At 40.4% G+C, this 18,645-nt stretch overlaps 1 protein-coding gene across 1 annotated transcript in view; it reads right to left on the reverse strand.

Moving 5' to 3' along the window:
* Window positions 1–18,645, reverse strand: part of LOC141139453 (serotransferrin-like) — a 116,713-nt gene that overhangs the window by 89,486 nt on the left and 8,582 nt on the right. The window contains exons 3-5 of the mRNA XM_073625548.1: window positions 12,431–12,539; window positions 10,180–10,371; window positions 1,210–1,348 (exon numbers count right to left, since the gene is read on the reverse strand). Coding sequence (XP_073481649.1) covers window positions 1,210–1,348; window positions 10,180–10,371; window positions 12,431–12,539 — 440 coding nt within the window. The remainder of the gene's footprint in view (window positions 1–1,209; window positions 1,349–10,179; window positions 10,372–12,430; window positions 12,540–18,645) is intronic.

An 18,645-nucleotide genomic window follows, 5' to 3' on the forward strand; every position in this document is an offset into this window, starting at 1 on the left:
ATGCTTTTTGCCAGTTTTCTGTAGTTTAACTGGTTGAACATGGTGTAATCTAATTTCAGCCCAGTGATTAGTCTTCCTAGGAGCATTACTGGCATAATCAACAGCTCAGTACAGTTTCCACAAGAAGAGATTGCAAGCATTTAGAAACAAGGTCCAAACAGTTATGTCTTCAGAATAGATGCATGTGTCCTGGTGTCTGAGCTTCTTCCTGCACAATACCAATGATCAGATGATAAGATGGGCTCAATGATGAATTTCAGGTTTTCCCAAAAATGGAACAAGAAGGCTATTCACCAACCATCATATCATTACACAGCATGACTGATTTGACTGATGCAATGGTGGATGCATCAGTCAAATCAGCTTAGACATTATTTAAACACTCCATATCCCCTGACTATCCTAAGTTTGGGTACAGCAGGGGAACCCACTGCAAAGAGTTAGCAACCCAGAATTAATGACATTTCCAAACCTCCAGGCTGGTATCCATCATTCTCAAAATGAGGGCAGCTTTCATGGCCCTACAGTACAATGAAACTGCTATAACTAATGTCCACTTATGCCCAGTGGTCTTTTAGACAGTCCGTTTCCTTAAATGGATCAGTAAAGCCCATCTTTTTTTTTTTTTTTAATGTCCCAGGAGGAATAATAAAAAAAAAATTGCAATACTCACCCTAATTTCTGAAGATCTCCTCTCTGCACAAGATGTTATCAGTCTTTTGGACTGAATGATGCCCGGTACTCTCTTTAACAAGCCTCAGCCCAAAGAAAAGTGCACTTGCGCTATTTTTGAGCAATGCACCACAGTGCAAATTGGATTAAAAGGCCTGACAGTACCACTACTCAACTCAACAGACATAGCTAAGATACTGGTTAATAACAGTTAAATATTATTTATTTTGGTTTATTTTTTCAGATTGTACTAACAGATTGGCTTCATTTATCAATGTGTTCTAAGTAAAGCTGGCCTTAGGTGGATTGCAATTTGGAAGGTACCACTGGGACAATGTCCCAGCAGGGGGATTCCTTTATTCATTTTGTGTGGATGGAGGAATCTATTCATTGGAATGACATCACTTGAGTTTTTATAACCAGAAGTGGCATTTTTTTATGGAAAGCCTTAGTAGTTATAATATTGAGTGATGACTATCCTCAATTTCAGCTGAGAACTCTGAATGAATCGGATGGCAGAGGTTACAGTATACTTACAAGCGGGCTCCAGCGTAGCCATAATATGGCGCACTTTCAGATGCCTTGCACTTTTTATCTGGCGCTCCTTTACACTGCTTACACAGAACTGGTTCTTTGGCTCCAGGAGCACAGGCACCAGAAACAAATGCTGCAAAAGCTGAAAACAAAAAATGTCATGTTAAGCATTAGAACTCTATGTATAGACATTTCAAGGAAAATCCACCCCACCTTACTCAGCAAGCAGTCTTAAAAAAAAAGTAATATACTATATTTCTGTGAAGAGAACCTTTCAACCTTTATAAAATTGTGTTTGAAACAAATACAGGTTACTTTTAAATGCTTAAAGTGGATGTAAATCAGATTCATGAAATTTGAGCTGGGCACATAGATCTGCAGTGTTTTCTTGTCTCTCTCCAAAGCACTGTCTAGTAGCTGTCTCTTTCTTAGTTCCTCTGTTATCAGCCTGACAAGTTTCGGTCACATTATGATAAGAGCAGTAGGAGTTTGGAGTCGGGGAAGGTTGCTATGAATAGATTAGCACAGCTCTGGATGATACAACAGAGAGAGCTGAGATTCTCTACCAATGTGTAGAGGAGGGGTGTGCCTTTCCTCTAATCAGCTGCCTTGGCTGTCCTGGCTGTGTGCCCATCTTTAGTTTATAATGAAGTTTTAAAGTAGGGGGGCACACGGAAGGACTTCACACAGAACAAACTAAAAAAAAGTTTTTCCCAGCAACACTTGCCAACTAGCCAGACAAAAAAAAAAACACAGTCTAACAATTTACATTAATAGAGGTTTCAGTTTCACATTTACAAGTACTGTATATGTGGAAATCACAATGCCTCATCAAGGCCCTTCTGTGTAATGTGGTCGTAACCACACTACACAGGAATGGGCTACCTCCAGGCATACCCTCCCTAAATGTATCCATTGCTATATTTACTCCAGTATGGAGACTCTCGTACATTAGAGTTAGGTACCACCCTACACAAAGGGACCTTGATGAGGCAGTTGCGCTTTCTATATATATTTGCAAATGTATTACAATTACTGTATTTATCGGCGTATAACACGCACTTTTTTCCCCTTAAAATCAGGGGAAAATCGTGGGTGCGTGTTATACACCGATCCCTGCTGTTTCTGAGGGAAAAGGAGTGAGCGCCGCTGAATTGCATAGAGCCGCAATCTCCTGTGTACCCGGTGCTCCATCACTCACAGCCACGCCTCCTGGCCCCACATTGGGCCACTGCTCTGTCTATCATATGAGCAGGGCCAGGAGGCGTGGCTGTGAGTGATGGAGCGCCGGGTACACAGGAGATTGCGGCTCTGTGTAATTCAGCGGCGCACGCTCCTCCTCTTCCCTCGGAGACAGCAGGGATAATCCAACACTGGCAAGGCTGCAATGATGGGAAAGGTAAGGCTGCGGATGGGCACTGAACAGGCTGCATTGTTGGTCAATTTATAGGCTGCAGATGGGCACTGAACAGGCTGCATTGCTGGTCAATTTAATGGCTGCAGATGGGTACTGAGCAGGGTGCATTGATGAGCTGTGACCCTAATTTTGCTTCAAAGTTCTTTATTTAAAATGTAAGTTTTTTTCCTTAAACTTCCCTCCTAAAATTGGGGTCCGTGTTATACGCCTGTGCGTGTTATACACGATAAATGCAGTAAATCCTTTGCTTTTAATGCATTAGACTGTGTTATTAATTTAGTAAAGTGTGCTGGGAGTAAGATTGTTTTGTTTTATCCTTAAGTGCCTTTACCTATACATTATTGAGGCAGACAATTTGTTGGCCCTCATTTTAGGTGGACAGCATTCTCATTAAAATGTACCTTCACCCTCCCCACCTACTTTCTATAATTCCATTCTAATCTGCCTCCTCCCTAACAATCAGATATTTTTTTATTTTATTTGTTGTACCTTCTTCAGGAAACAGTCCCCTCAATTCCTGGATTCTCACCTTGGATAGAATGACTTATTTTATGTGTACAGCTTCCTGTGATACTAATCTCAAACATTCCAGGAGGCCTCGGGGTACACTACAAGATATGCTCTGCAGTGTGTCATCAGGGGACAGCTATCCCTGTCTGGTTCTTGCAGCCATCCTTTTTATGACATAACATTGTGAATATGTGTCATCAGGGGGTCAGCTGCAAAAATCCAGAAGAGACACCCCAATGACGTTAAAGAAGAAGATGATGGAGTGTGTATTGGCAGATCTCTACAGAACAGCAATGGGTCACTTGAGATGTAAATAGTGTAAATACGTTTTTTTGTGAATAACCCAGCTAATAAGATAAGGTGGGGGGACAACAATAGCAGAGGGACTGAAGTTCCCCCCCCCCCCGTAAATCTGTTGCTGTTCACATGCTAGTCACAGTTCAGTGTTGCATGAAATCTGGTAGGTAACTAAACCTACAGATAAGGCCAAGGTGAGAATCTTGTCTGTGGGGCCACAGTCTAGTGGTAGACAGAAATTAGGTTTCCCTAGTGTCTAAAATTGCAAAAACTGGCATTTCCAGGACAACACCTGGCTTATCACTAGTAGGAAGAGGATACATTTCACATACTTCCTCAGCCTGGAGATCTACTTTTGTAACTTACTGTGGTGAACACAAGGTGGCACTACAACAGGACAATACAAAGTATGATGTTGTGGTCCTCATTGTTGTTCAAGCTGGTGCAAAGCAATGGGTTCCCTTTAATCCCTCCCTCTCCAATAACACTGAAACATCTTTCCTTTGCTCCCCTGCTGCTCCGTTCAGGTGCCAGGATCAAGGGGATGTCAGTACGAGTTGCTAAAGTCATAAGTTACATAGGGCTGTAGATTTTCTCCATGTGACAGCACTGGTATTTGGATGGGTGATGTCACATGGATTGAGTGACATTTTCGTTCATACCAAAAAGTACCAGGGCATTTTTTTTACTACTGGAGAGTTAATGAAAGATAGGTATGTGCTGATGGGGCGTGGGTCATTATAGTGAACTTATTGCTTAGCCCTACAAAGACACAGCACAGGTTTTCCTTAAAGCAGTATTAAACCCAAAATGTAATATATTGCAGCTTACCAAACATGAGATGGCTGCAGTAATTTTTTTTTTTTTAGACCTTTTCCTCTCTCTTTTCACCTTGTGATCTGGCCAGTAACAAACCTCCTGTATTAGAGTACCCCCACTCTGGATGAATAAGCATAGGAGGCACCATTGGACAGTAGCATTACCAGTCTGGGGGAGGGGAGGATTAGATGTACTAGCAAATTTAGCTACACTAACAAATTGAAGCCAAACTCCAGCTTATACTTTATAGTAGTTACAGCAACATTTTTTTCCCCTTTGGGATAAAAGTTTCACATGAATTAACCACTTGACCTCCTGAAGTTTTACCCCCCCCCCCCCCCCCCCCCGACCAGGCCATTTTTTACGATATAGTACTGCGTTACTTTAACTGACAATTGCGCGGTCATGCGATGCTGTACCCAAACAAAATGTATGTCACTTTTTCCCCACAAATAGAGCTTTCCTTTAGTGGTATTTGATCACCTCTGCGTTTTTTATTTTATGTGCTATAAACAAACAAAGACTGACAACATTTTGTCTTTCTGCTCTAAAACATATCCAATAAAAACATTGAAAAAAATCGAATACCTTAATAAATTTTGGCCAATATGTATTCTGCTACATATTTTTGGTAAAAAAAAATCCCAATAAGTCTATATTGATTGCTTTGCACAAAAGTTATAGCGTCTACAAACTATGGGATATTTCTATAAGACAAAAAATGTTGACTGAGCTAACCCCTTAATAGTAATACTGTTTTACACCACTCCTATTATAACAGTGGAAAAAAAAATTACCACTATATTCTAGCATACAATTGCCAATGCCCTATTTAGTGACATAGGATATGTGTATATATATCTAGACATCAGCCATTAAAATAATACACCAAAAAAAAAAACTTTCCATATAGTACACCACAAAACGTTCTCTGCAATCCATAAACAGAATTATTATAAATGAATAAATCAATGTCCAGTGATTATGTTGGGTCAAAGTGGACCTGCAAAATAAATCCAGTGAGTAGTACAATATTATTAGATATCTAACAAGTCCCAATGCACCTTTCCAATATAGATCAACTTAATTCTGTGTGTTTATCCCTCATCCGTGACTCAGTGTAACTGATTCCACCAATATTGTGACAACACCACCACCATATAGGTTGGCCACTCACCAGAAGTAAGTATAAGTACGCCTTTGGTTCATTAATGGGATAACCACTCCACTCAGGGGATCAGTCTGAGCTTTTCCCAATGTATCAATACAATAGATTTGTCCTGTTCTACCAGTTCTCATAAAAAATAAACAGCAATCATTGTGCAGTATGTCTTAACTGTTTATTCATAAAAAGGTTCAAAGAGACTATAAAACCCACATTTAAATGTGCTCATAGGCCGGCACCAAGCCTATCCAGAGGTATAAATGGGGTAAAGGTATCGCCGTGCATGTGGCCTATTTTCTCCTATGTCGGCGTGCGTCTCAGACATCGCTCTCACTCGGCAAGAAGTGACGTAGTGATTTTGCCAGCAGCCTCTACACGTTTTGTAAATACAATTTATTTTTATTTTGATTCTACTTGAATATTATTTTATATATTTTTTATATTTTTCATTTTTTCATTATTTTTTTTAGTTTTTAGTTATTTTAGTTAGTTTTTCTAATTTCTTCATCTTCTTCATCACTTTTTAGATTTAATTTTCAGTATAATAAAATTTCCTAAACTTATTGTTCCACTGTTTTATTCTGGTTTTAAACGCCCAAACTATATATATATTTTTTTTTTTTCTGCCTTGTGTATTTTTATAATGTGGAATTTTATTTAAAAAACATTAATTGATTCACATTTGAAAAGTATATGTAGGTCTAGTAAAAATAAAATAGCATTATGGAGGGATTTTTTTACAAAGTGTTTATATGAATTTTAATTATTATTTGATTGATTTAGCAATATAAGGATTGTAAAAGTCTTTCCAGCTGTTTTTATGGGATGACCCTGGCGGGCTGGAGAAGGTTATTGTACTATACATGAAAAAAATCGCACCCGGGTATGAACAGAAACGGAGCAGATCAGAGGTATTTTGACTTCCGGAGACACCAAATTACGGGTACCAATGGGGGAATAGGGCGCCGGGAATGGGCGAAATATACCAGTAATAAAGATGGAGGATTGATTGCTTCTGGTATTGCAGGAAAGCGGTTGGTCCGATGAACTAGGTCTGGGACATAAATACTGTGACAAATCATAACACAGCAGCTTCCTGATGACACACTTGTATTTGCGAAACGCGTAGAGGCTGCTGGGAAAATCACATCACTTCCTGCCGAGTCAGAGCGAGGCCTGAAACGCACGCCGACATAGGAGAAAATAGGCCACACGCACGGCGATACCTTCACCTCATTTATACCGCTGGATAGGCTTGGTGCCGGCCTATCGGCACATTTAAATGTGAGTTTTTTTTGTCTCTTTTAACCTTTTTATGAATAGACAGTTAAGACATACTGCGCAATGATTGCTGTTTATTTTTTATGAGAACTGGTAGAACAGGAGAAATCTATTGTACCGATACATTGGGAAAAGCGCAGACTGATCTCCTGAGTGGAGTGGTTATCCCATTAATGAACCAAAGGCGTACTTATACTTACTTCTGGTGAGTGGCCAACCTATATGGTGGTAGTGTTGTCACAATATTGGTGGAATCAGTTACACGGAGTCACGGATGAGGGATAAACACACAGAATTAAGTTGATTTATACTGGAAAGATGCACTGGGACTTGTTAGATATCTAATAATATTGTACTACTCACTGGATTTATTTTGCGGGTCCACTTTGACCCAGCATAATCACTGGACATTGATTTATTCATTTATAATAATTCTGTTTATGGATTGCAGAGAACGTTTTGTGGTGTACTATATGGAAAGTTTTTTTTTTGGTGTATTATTTTAATGGCTGATGTCTAGATATATATACACATATCCTATGTCACTAAATAGGGCATTGGTAATTGTATGATAGAATATAGTGATAAAAAAAAATTTTCACTGTTGTGAATAGGAGTGGTGTAAAACAGTATTACTATTAAGGGGTTAGCGCAGTCAACATTTTTTGTCTTATATTCTATGCCCAACTTAAGGGTGGAATGCATCTTTGACTGCAGCAAATACAACAAATTTTTTACATAAGATTGGTTTTGTTATTTTTGCGCTGGTGGCACACACATTTTATTCATATTTATGGGATATTTGTATTTATTTATTATAATTTTTTTTACTAGTAATGGCCGTGAACAGCGACTTATAACAGGATTGCGATACTGCGACAGACATTTTGACACTAATTGACACTTTTGAAACTTTGGGGACCAGTGAAACTAATACAGTGATCAGTGCTAAAAAATATGCACTGTCACTGTACTGACACTGGTTGGTGGGAAGGGGCTACCATCAGGGGCGATCAAAGGGTTAACTGTGTGCCTAGCTAGTGTTGTGTACTGTGGGAGGTGCTTTTACTAGGGGAAGGCATGGATTTTTGTCTCTGCTTTTCAGGAACACAGCATCCATACCTTCCTTAATGACAGAATGGCAATCTGCCTTGTTTACATAGGCAGACTGCCGATCTGCCTGTGTAGCGAATGATTGGCGGGTGCCGGCAGACATCGAGTCCGCAGTACCTGCTGATTGGCTCCCACTGTGTATAGTCACTGCGGAAGTGAGGCACGGGTGGCGCGCATGTGCGCCCCCTGCCCGGAAAAGCCAGATCACGTGTATATATATATGTGATCCGGCACACAGCTGCCACCCTGTAGTAGTAAAACTGCTATGGGGCGGACAACAAGTGGTTAAGAGAAGTTGGCAACAGAAATAACACAATTGCAGGGCTTGATGGGACCGGCAATAAAAAAGTAATAAATGAAGTGAACAGCAAGTTCATTTATTGGGATGCACATAAAAATTAGGAACAACAGCTGGCAATGGAAACTAAAAACACAATGTATAAAAACAACCCATTGCCAAAATTGAAGTACTACAAAAATTGTAAGAACGATGCCGCTCAACTCCAGAGAATAAGGGGTTAATAGTCAGCAAGTGTGCTAGGTGTAATAATCCTCAATGCAGACACCATAAATGGAATGCACCCAAATGGAATAAGGGGAAAGAAACCGCTCACTGCAGTGCAAGGGATGGCTGGATAGCTGGACTCACTGTAACCAGGAGATGTCCTGTAGAGCTCGTCATGGGGTTCCCATGGTCCGACTAGCTGGACGGACGAGCTGGAACTAGGCTTCCGGGACGGCACTGTGGACCATCCACGGTAGATGTGAGCGGGAAACCGCTTGTCAGAGCAGGAGGTGAGGAGAGGCAAATGCTGGGCGGGAGCCACCTCCTGCTTTGCCTCTACCGTGGATGGTCCACAGTGCCGTCCCGGAAGCTTAGTTCCAGCTCGTCCGTCCAGCTAGCCGGACCATGGGGACCCCATGACGAGCTCTACAGGACATCTTCTGGTTACAATGAGTCCGGCTATCCAGCCATCCCTTCCATTCCATTTGGGTGCATTCCATTTATGGTGTCTGCGTTGAGGATTATTACACCTAGCACACTTGCTGACTATTAACCCCTTATTCTCTGGAGTTGAGCGGCATCGTTTTTACAATTTTTGTAGTACTTCAGTTTTGGCAATGGGTTGTTTTTATGCAGTGTGTATTTAGTTTCCATTGCCAGCTGTTGTTCCTAATTTTTATGTGCATCCCATTAAATGAACTTGCTGTTCATTTCATTTTTTACTTTTTTATTGCCGGTCCCATCGAGCCCTGCAATTTATGTGTTATTTCTGTTGCCTACTTCCTCCAGGAGTCAGCAGCTGCACTGGGATCCAGCTATTTTACACAATTTCATATAACATTATGGCACGATAACAGTTTTCGATCTGTGTCAGTTTTAGCCCTTAAGGACCTATTTTGTGTTAATAGAAGTTGACCAATGTAAGCACCCCTGTCAGTGGTAAATGGTTTGTCTCATCCCTGTAACTGCTACATCTGGATCACCAAGTGAAAATAAGGGAAAGAAAGCCTAAAAGAAAATGAATGCAACTACCACATTCAAGAATTGGTAAGCTGCAATATAATAAATGTTTGCTTTTGGGTTTAATACAGCCTTAAACTTGTTCCTGCTGGATGTTGAATGTTTAATTGACCAAGTAGCAAAATTTCTCTTGTGTCCTGACTGTCTCCATATACCAAGTACAGGAACATTAAAACAGAACATTACATGCTGCCAAAAGCTGGAGATCTTTGCAGAACCAGAAACCATATATAGTGGGGTTTGCTCATATACTGTACAACAAAATATTACACTCTAACCAGATGAATTCCAGGGCTTTATTTCCACACAGCCAGCAAAGTCCATGGCCTGGGTAAGGTCAGAGATGCAAGAGAAGGATACAGCTTCCCAGACATCATGTTACTTCCTATCCATAAAACATTCCTATGAATAATAAAAGGTTTCACACTACCGCTTGTCAGAGCAATTTTACCCAGGTTGTTATCGTTGCTGTCCCTGCAAACTCTGTATTTTTATTGGTGGCATGGCTTCATGTATTGGGTAATTTTAACTCCCCCTCATGAGCCAGTACACCTAGAAGTGGATTGTTAGCAGAGTCAGGTAACTCCTCTATTGGTTTATTCTAGGTGTACTGACCCAGTTTGTGTAGCTATAACATTTATATTCTTAGTGTATGCTAAGGTTGGATGAGATGGGGGAGGGGGTGATGGTAGCACAAGACAATAGGTTTAGGGAGCAGGAATTATGAATATAACCATGACCTATTTTTCTCTTGGCCTAATCAGGATAATGGTGTAAATAAAGCAAAGTTGTGAAATGAAGAAGATTATTTATTTGAAGACATGTAGGTAAAGAAAGAGCGTTTACCTTTCTCAACAGGCTGGCTCTCAGGTCCATCCCATTTAACCCATCCCTGGGAAATGAGAGTTCCAACCGGTGAAGTCCAACCCGCTGCCCTTCCGACTGCAGTGTGACAAGTCCTCTTGCCCTTAAGGTCCTTAAACATGAAAGTACTTGATTCTTTTGCCAGAGCCACTGCATAGTAACAGGTGTCTGGATCTGAAATGAAAATTAATTTGCAAATTTTATCTATACACATGTAACCAATAACAGTGATTTTTTTTCCCCCTTTCTTTGCATTTAGGGTGTATATTGTCGTTTTTATGGCCATCAATGGCCATATAGGGCCTATATAACCTAAAAAGAAAGTGATACATAGTTCTAAAAGGCACATTTTTTGAGTTTTATAAATGTTCTTGATTTTTTTTTTCAGTTTGCACATAAAAATAGTTGTTATTGTATATAAAATTGTCCACTAAATGGGGCTCTATATTTGCCCCATCCCACCTCCTTGTTTAACAGCTGTTGCAATAATGTATCAGACATGTAGTGAGTGTACTATTTTTAATGAGCCAGCTGACTCAGAGGTGATTTTACTAATGGCAATTAGACTGTGCAATTTACAAAGTGCAGTTGCACTCTGCAAGAGCAGTTGCTCCAGAGCTTAGTAAAGAAAAAACTTCACTTTGCAGAGAGTACCCAAGTATGTGCAGAGATTTTTTTCTTTAAAAAACAGCATTTTTACTTGCACCTGATTGGATGATGCAAGTCGGCAGAGCTTCTGCTCATTTACTAAACTCTGGAACAGCTGCTCTTGCAGAGTACAACTGCACTTAGTGCACAGTCTATTTTCCTTTAGTAAATCAACCCCATAAACTTTCACTGCTAGAAGGAGGAATAAAGCACAACCATTATGTAGCAGTGCAAAGCAGGAACCAGAGCCTGTATATAAAATGAGCAATTTTGCCTCCCACCCCTCATGTATAAACACCATTAAAAACTATCCACAGAAACAAAACATTTGCAGACATTGATAGCACTGTTTGCACTGCTTACTGATCTTTTTTACAGATGTATGTAAAAAGAACTATGTATTCCCTTTAAGGGCTCACTCACATGGGTGTACCTGTGTGTACACCCGTATGTAGGGTCATTAATGGCTGCACGGGATACACAGGTTTTTTTCTGCATCTACATGCAGGTTCTTCAATTCATTGTTATTGGGACACAGCTGGCAGCATTGTCACACACAAATGCACACAGGCTGCCCTATACACAGGTGAACATATGGTATGCCCATGTGAATGAGCCCTAATAGTGACGTAAGATAAAAACAGAACATGTATTTTTAATGTACACTTTGAACATTGAACATTCACATTGCTAAATAAACAGCCTAGCACACAAAAATACAAACAAAGCACATACGTAAACAATATAATTTTGTATTTTGTGATATTCATAGCAATCTCATTGGCTTCTACAATTGGCTAGTGTAATATAATGTATATAAAAATATTTTATTTTATTTTATAGAATTTGAAAGTATATAGCATTCAGAAAATGTGGTGCTTCAAAAAAAAAGTGTGTTATATACCAATGCAAAATTGAAATTACGATCTACCACCCCAATGCAGTAACACAAGTACCACTCCACACAATGTAGTGCCTTATTTGTAACAGTCATGCTAATTTGCTCTAAAAAAAATTATATGTTGCTCTTAAAATGTTAATTTAAAAACACACCTTGCACCATATAGGTAAGATGCAATTGTGAGGTCATTCTATACCAAAAAAACTCTGTCATAAATACCAATATGCAGAATGCACAAAAACAATACACAAGTTACAATTTAGTGGTACTGAATAGGACATTTTCTATCTTAACCAATTATATTTCAGTTGGTAAGGTCCTGTATTTAGAAACATATTTTATTGCACCCTACATGTTGAGTCATTTTTAATAATCTTAAATGCAGTGAATTATATAATCAGACTGTTATATGCTAGAGAACCTAGGGGCAGGTTTTTCAAAAAAATGTTTATGAATAGGGGAAGAATCCTTTCAAACATAGTGAAAACATACCAACTTAATACAGACGGCATCTTGGCTGGACCTAACTAAGGCAGAATTGCCAACCATTGTGTGCAGGTATTGCATAGACCATTAAGAGAAAGCAATTGCATATATTATCCTATAACGTTCAGTAGAGAACCAAGTTCACTTATGTAGCCTGCAGCCTGACATCATTTTTTTCAAGTGTTTGGATCAATTTACCTTTCTCCGTGCCATAGTTTTCAGCAGCAACTGGTCTCAAGTTGTAAGGATTCAAGGAACCTTTGTAAACTTCTCCAGCATCCAAACAAATTGCATCCGCCGTGTCGTCCTGAAAAACAAGCACTTTCAGTGGCAAACTAAAAACTGCATAAAATCATAAAGGTACCTAAATGGTTTCTAACTCTACTTATATCTGACCTATGTTGTCCAAAGCTATAAACAGGTTTTGCGAAATGTAATGTTTTTTAAATATAGCGATATGAACTAGACAAGGGCTGGTAGATTCAAACAAACCCCACAGATGAATAAGCCAGAAGCTTCCTCTATTCAACCGGTACAATGTATTTATTTTATAATATGATTCTAACTTTTCAGTTTTTTTCTTTTTGAAAACTGACGGGCAAAAAAAATCTGCAGAAAATGAAAAAAGAGCCCTAACATATGAAACTCAGGACTTGGTTGTGTAATTGTCTCCCATCAATCCACGTATTGCAATGTCTTCAGTGAATGGTTTATGCTGACAATAAAGGGAGTCTTCAGGCCATGAAACCACAGCCCTCTGCTACAGAATATTAGTCCTTGGTATAATAGATAGAGGACAGTATCCCAGTCCAGTATCGCTGTTCACTGGCAGTACAATTTGTACCCCTAGGAAGACATATGTAGTCTTGTTGATTATTGCAGCCTACTAGTATTGGTATAGTAAAGGGGAAGTGAACAGCAGTGGGCAGTTATAATTCCTTTTTAAACAACTAGGAGCCAATAGGGTTAAAGCGGATTAAACGCCACCATTTTTTTTTAAAGGACCCACAAGCCTCATACACACGATCGGATTATTGGCCAACAAAACCGTGGACTTTTGTCCGAAAGGCATTGGCCCAAACTTGTCTTGCATATAAACGGCAAGGAATTGTTGGCCAACAAATACAAATGTAGTGACGTACTACATTGTTTTTTAGCTCTTTAGCGCCACCCTTTGGGCTCCTTCTGCTAATTTTGTGTTAGTAGAAGTTTGGTGAGCGTTGATTCGCACTTTTCATTTCACACTTTTCAGTTCGCACTTTTCATTTTGTGTTGGGTTACCCCATAGGCATCCCCACATACATGGGAAGTAGTGTAGTTCCCCTGGGGGGGCTGTGTCTATGGTATGCTGTTAAAAACAAGGTTTCTACTCCTGGTTCTGGACAGAAATGGGTTAAAGAGTGCTTGCACTTCCCCGCTACACAACAATGCTAGGGCATCAGGGGAGGGAAAGGGGAGGGGTTTGGTCTCTCAGCATATGTACATGGTCATCCCCTGTTGCCTCTTCTGCCTTACTGAAATATTTTCTATTAGTAATTGATGTAGTCATGAGTAACAGGTGGCAGTCAGTGGCTCATTCTCTGGCTGGAGTGCATTCCTTATTGCTATGAAACTTCCAATTGGAGAAGTCCAACTTGCTGCCCTTCCAACTGCAGTCTGACAAAACCTCCTTCTGTGAGGGTCCCCAAATATGAAAAGTACTTGACTCTTTCACTAGAGTCACCGAATAGTAACATAAATCTGGATCTGAAATGAAAAGTAATTCGCAAAGTTTATGTACTGTATAATTACCAATGAACTGTTTTTCTTTCTTTGCATTTACGGTATATAGTGTAGATGATTCATAGTCATTGATGAAAATATAGGGGTAGATTTACTAAAACTGGTGCGCACAGAATCTGGTGTGCTGTGCATAGTAACCAATCAGCTTCTAACTTCAGCTTGTTCAATTAAAGCGGAGTTCCACCCAAAAATGGAACTTCCGCTTTTCCGGCTCCTCCCCCCCCTCCGGTGTCACATTTGGCACCTTTCAGGGGGGAGGGGGAGCAGATACCTGTCTAATACAGGTATTTTGCTCCCACTTCCGGGCATAGATACCCGAGCCACCCGCGGGTATCTACACCACTTCCCCCCCCCCCGCTGTATTCTGGGAAACACACCGGTCCCAGAAAACAGCAGGGACCAGAGGGATAGCGCAGCGCAAGTCGCACATGCGCAGTAGGAAACCAGGAAGTGAAGCCGCAAGGCTTCACTTCCTGGTTCCCTTACCGAGGATGGTGGCGGCAGCACGAGACAGCCGAGGGATAGATCGACTTCGGGTGCTGACATCGCAGGCGCCCTGGACAGGTAAGTGTCCATATTTTAAAAGTCAGCAGCTGCAGTATTTGTAGCTGCTGACTTAAAAAAAAAAAAAAAACGGCGGAACTTCACTTTAAGCTTTGACAAAAAAATCTAGAAGCCGATTGGTTACTATGCACAGTTGCAACAGATTCTGTGTACACCAGTTTTAAGAATCTCCCAAATCTCCCAAATCTCCCAAGGAGATTTACTAAAACTGATGCACACAGAATCTGGTGCAGCAGTGCATAGGAACCAATAAGCTTCTAACTTCAGCTTGTTCAATTAAAAAAAATTAAAGTCTTGTTTTTTTTAAAATAACAAACATGTCATACTTACCTGCTCTGTGCAATGGTTTTGCACAGAGCAGCCTGGATCCTCCTCTTCTTGGGTGCCACACCAGCGCTCCTGGCCCCTCCCTCCTGCTGGGTGCTCCCACAGCAAGTAGCTTGCTGTAGGGGCCCCCAAGCAGGCGTGCTCCTGACCCGCCGCACTATGTGTCCATTCACACGCAGAGCTGTGGCTTCATCCAGCCCCCTCCGTCTCCATATAATGCATCAAGGTAAAAAACTTGTGCCTTTACAACCACTTTAAGTTTTGACAAAAAAACCTAGAAGCTAATTGGTTACTGTGTACAGTTGCTCCCGATTCTGTGGGCACCAGTTTTAGTAAATTTCCCCTCATCTAATTTAACGGACACAGATATACTGCGGCAGAATGGCTCTCCTGGGTGAAATCCCATATGGGTACGTCCATTCCTTTAGCAGCCACCAGAGGGCATGCCCACTGCACGGCGAGGGACCCGATGGGCGTGGCCAGCGGGCACGATCACCACCGGCCACGTGCGATCGTGTGCATGAGCACCAGCACAGGGATTTGTGTGTGTAAACACACACAAATCCCTGTGCTGTCAGGGCAGAGGAGCCATATTGTTTGTTCCTACTAAGTAGGAAAAATGATATGTCTTCTCTGCTAGTCAATCCTATCCCCCCACAGTTAGAACACACTGAGGGAACGCATATTTAACCCCTTGATCGCCCCTAGTGTTAACCCCTTCCCTGCCAGTGACATTTACACAGTAATCAGTGCATTTTTATAGCACTGATCGCTGTGTAAATGCCAATGGTCCAAAGTCTCCGATCTGTCTGTTACAATGTCGCAGTACCGCTAAAAATCGCAGATCACCGCCATTACTAGTAAAAAATAAATAAAAATGCCATAAATCTTTCCCATAGTTTGTAGACACTATAACTTTTGCACAAACCAATCAATATACGCTTATTGCAATTTTTTTTACCAAAAATATGTACAAGAGTGTTTATATTGGCCTAAACTGATGAAGAAATTTGATTTAAAAAAAAAAAATTTTCAAAATTGTCGCTCTTTTTTAGTTTATAGCGCATAAAATAAAAACCGCAAATACCACCAAAAGAAAGCTCTATTTGTGGGAAAAAAAGGGCGTAAATTTAGTTTGTGTACAGTGTCGAACGACCGCGCTATTGTCAGTTAAATCGGTGCAGGGCCAAATTGTAAAAAATGCTCTGGTCAGGAAGGGGGTAAAATCTTTTTTTACCGTCCCAATGGACTTCAACTGGGGCATAGTTGAAGTCCATTGGGATGAAACGCGTCGGTCTTGCCTTTCAGCTTCCCACATTGCTTTTATCCTTTTATCTTGTGATCACGATTTTTGTACACATCTATGAATTGATGTTTGTACTTTTAAATAAACCTATCCGTTTTGATCTACACCATATAGAGGCATTTTTCTTTCTATAATCCCCATATTCCTCTGGATGAGAGCGTTCTGCTTTCACTGCCTGCACCCCGATTGATCTTCATCAGAGTTCCAGTCTCATCCTCCTCTGTGGGAGTTCCAGGGTCCACTACCGGAGTTCCATGTTCTGGCATTCTTAGCGTGATCGACCCACTGCCGCTGGCATGTGAGTCCACTATGTCCAGTAAGAGTATTTACCCCTCATCCCAGGTGGAGGACGCACCATCCCTGGTGTTTTATGTGTGGTCACGGCTGTTTCATCCCACTTTTGAATACTCTTTCTGCTTTAAGGGTGGACTGTGTTCATGTTTTTGGCCATCAATCCCAGTTGAACTCATTTTTATTACACAGTGACTCGCATTCATCACTGGTTGTGGCTTTTGGAATTTGCATTTTTGCATTCAGTAGTTTATATGTTTTAACCTTATATGTTTCATATCACTGTATGACATATTGCACTTTTATATGTTTATTCTCACTTCTAGCGGTACATTTTGTTTCCATTCCCTTTAAATTTTGTAAATTTTTATGTTGGCTGCTTCAATTTATGCTTGGGTTAGCAAAGTAATATCACTTATCTTTCACATATATTAATAAAAAATTGAGTTAGGATCTCACACTGTTCCTCTCATGTTCCAGAGTAAGAAAGGTGGTATTATTTGTGGAGAAAAATGCTTAAATGGAGGAGAGGTCAAGCATCAAATCACAACATAGTTCTCTATAACCCTTTTAAATCTTAATTGTTCAGTACAAAAGGGCCTCATCAACAATGATAGTATTAACTGAAAACCAGTTAGAGAAACCAAGGAGAGAAAGAATAAATAAGAAGTGAGAAAAGAAGAGGGTAAAAAAGAAGAACTGGGTAAGAGGGTGGTAAGTGGCAGGCGGGGGGTACCAGAGTGGATGGGGGGAGGGAAAAGGCTCCAAAGTCACCTGGGTGTACCCTTCCAAATTGGTGCAGCATAAGGAAGTTAAAGTGTTACTAAACCCACAACAGTAAAATCTGTCTGTATATGCAGCATAGCAAGCTTGTTATACTCACTGTGGAACTTAAGGGGTTAATCCTCTGCATTGTGTAAAAAGGGCTGTTTTATCCGGTATGCACAGATCCTCCTCCTCCCTGAAATATCTAGCTTGGGAAGGCCAACTAACACACAGACAATAGCCATCCTGCACATGCTCAGTTGTGTCTATTATGCTGGAGAGAACATTTACTTGTTCTCAGAGATAGCCAGGTCACATTATATTGGCATCACATATGTGGGCGTGTATACAGGCTGTAGTAGAAACCTCCACCCACCTGAACTCTCAGCACTGAAGAAACTGTGCAGTTTATCATGTAATCGTGGTATACAGGTCAGCGAAAAAGGTATATAGTGGCAGTATTTTAATGTAAAAAGAAGATTTGTAAGCTGTGGGCACTGTGGGTGGGCAGATGAACTTTTTTCATATTACTGGGTTTAGTAACATATTAAGCTATCTGGTGAAAGTGATACATGAGCATATTAAATCCACTCATGTATTGACTTTGAAAAAGAGGACTGCAAAGCAGTCACAGAGTTAAAAGAAAAATGGACCAGCAAGCAAAATAAGCGCTAAACGCTACAGCACTATGTGTTTTTTTTTTTTTTTTTTTAAGGTGTAGTATTCCTTCAAATATAAAATTATTAAGCTAATGCTTAGTTGTTTTAAAGTACACACAAATTCAAAGAGTAAAGTTGGCCACACATGGCTCAGTTTTTGGCGCTCAGCCAGCAGGCTGAACGAAAATACTGAACCGATTCCCACAACAACACGTTCAAGGTGGATGCGGGAATCCCCTCTACTGTGCCATTGTATTCTGACAGTAGAACTCCTCTCCCGTCAGAATACATTGACCAGCGCTGCAAAACTTTCCAACAAACCTGTTCATGAAAAGTCAATTGTTAGATTGACGTATCATGAACGGGAATGGACCAATCTCGATCTACTTCTTAATGTATGATTTCAGGAATCCCTTTAAGTGAAATTGTCTGATTTAGCCAACCTTTTACCTTCTAACGAAAGCAGAGTTAGTGTTGTCTGTGTTGTTTTCTGTGGCCAGAGGGGAGGATTTCTGTTATTATCAATGTTTGCCAATGTGCTGGTAAATCTTTAGACTTCATGACACTGACATTTTTTTCTCTCCGCAATCTCTTTCTCTCATCACACCCCCCCCCCCCCCCCCGTTACTGTTCCATCTCATGGCAGGAAATTATTTTGAATCATTATGAAAATAAAAAAAAAAAAGCATAGGAAATCATAAGAAATGTAACTGAAAAAC

Source organism: Aquarana catesbeiana, linkage group LG04 (assembly GCF_042186555.1).
Source record: "Aquarana catesbeiana isolate 2022-GZ linkage group LG04, ASM4218655v1, whole genome shotgun sequence".
In the NCBI taxonomy this organism is placed as follows: Eukaryota; Metazoa; Chordata; class Amphibia; order Anura; family Ranidae; genus Aquarana; species Aquarana catesbeiana.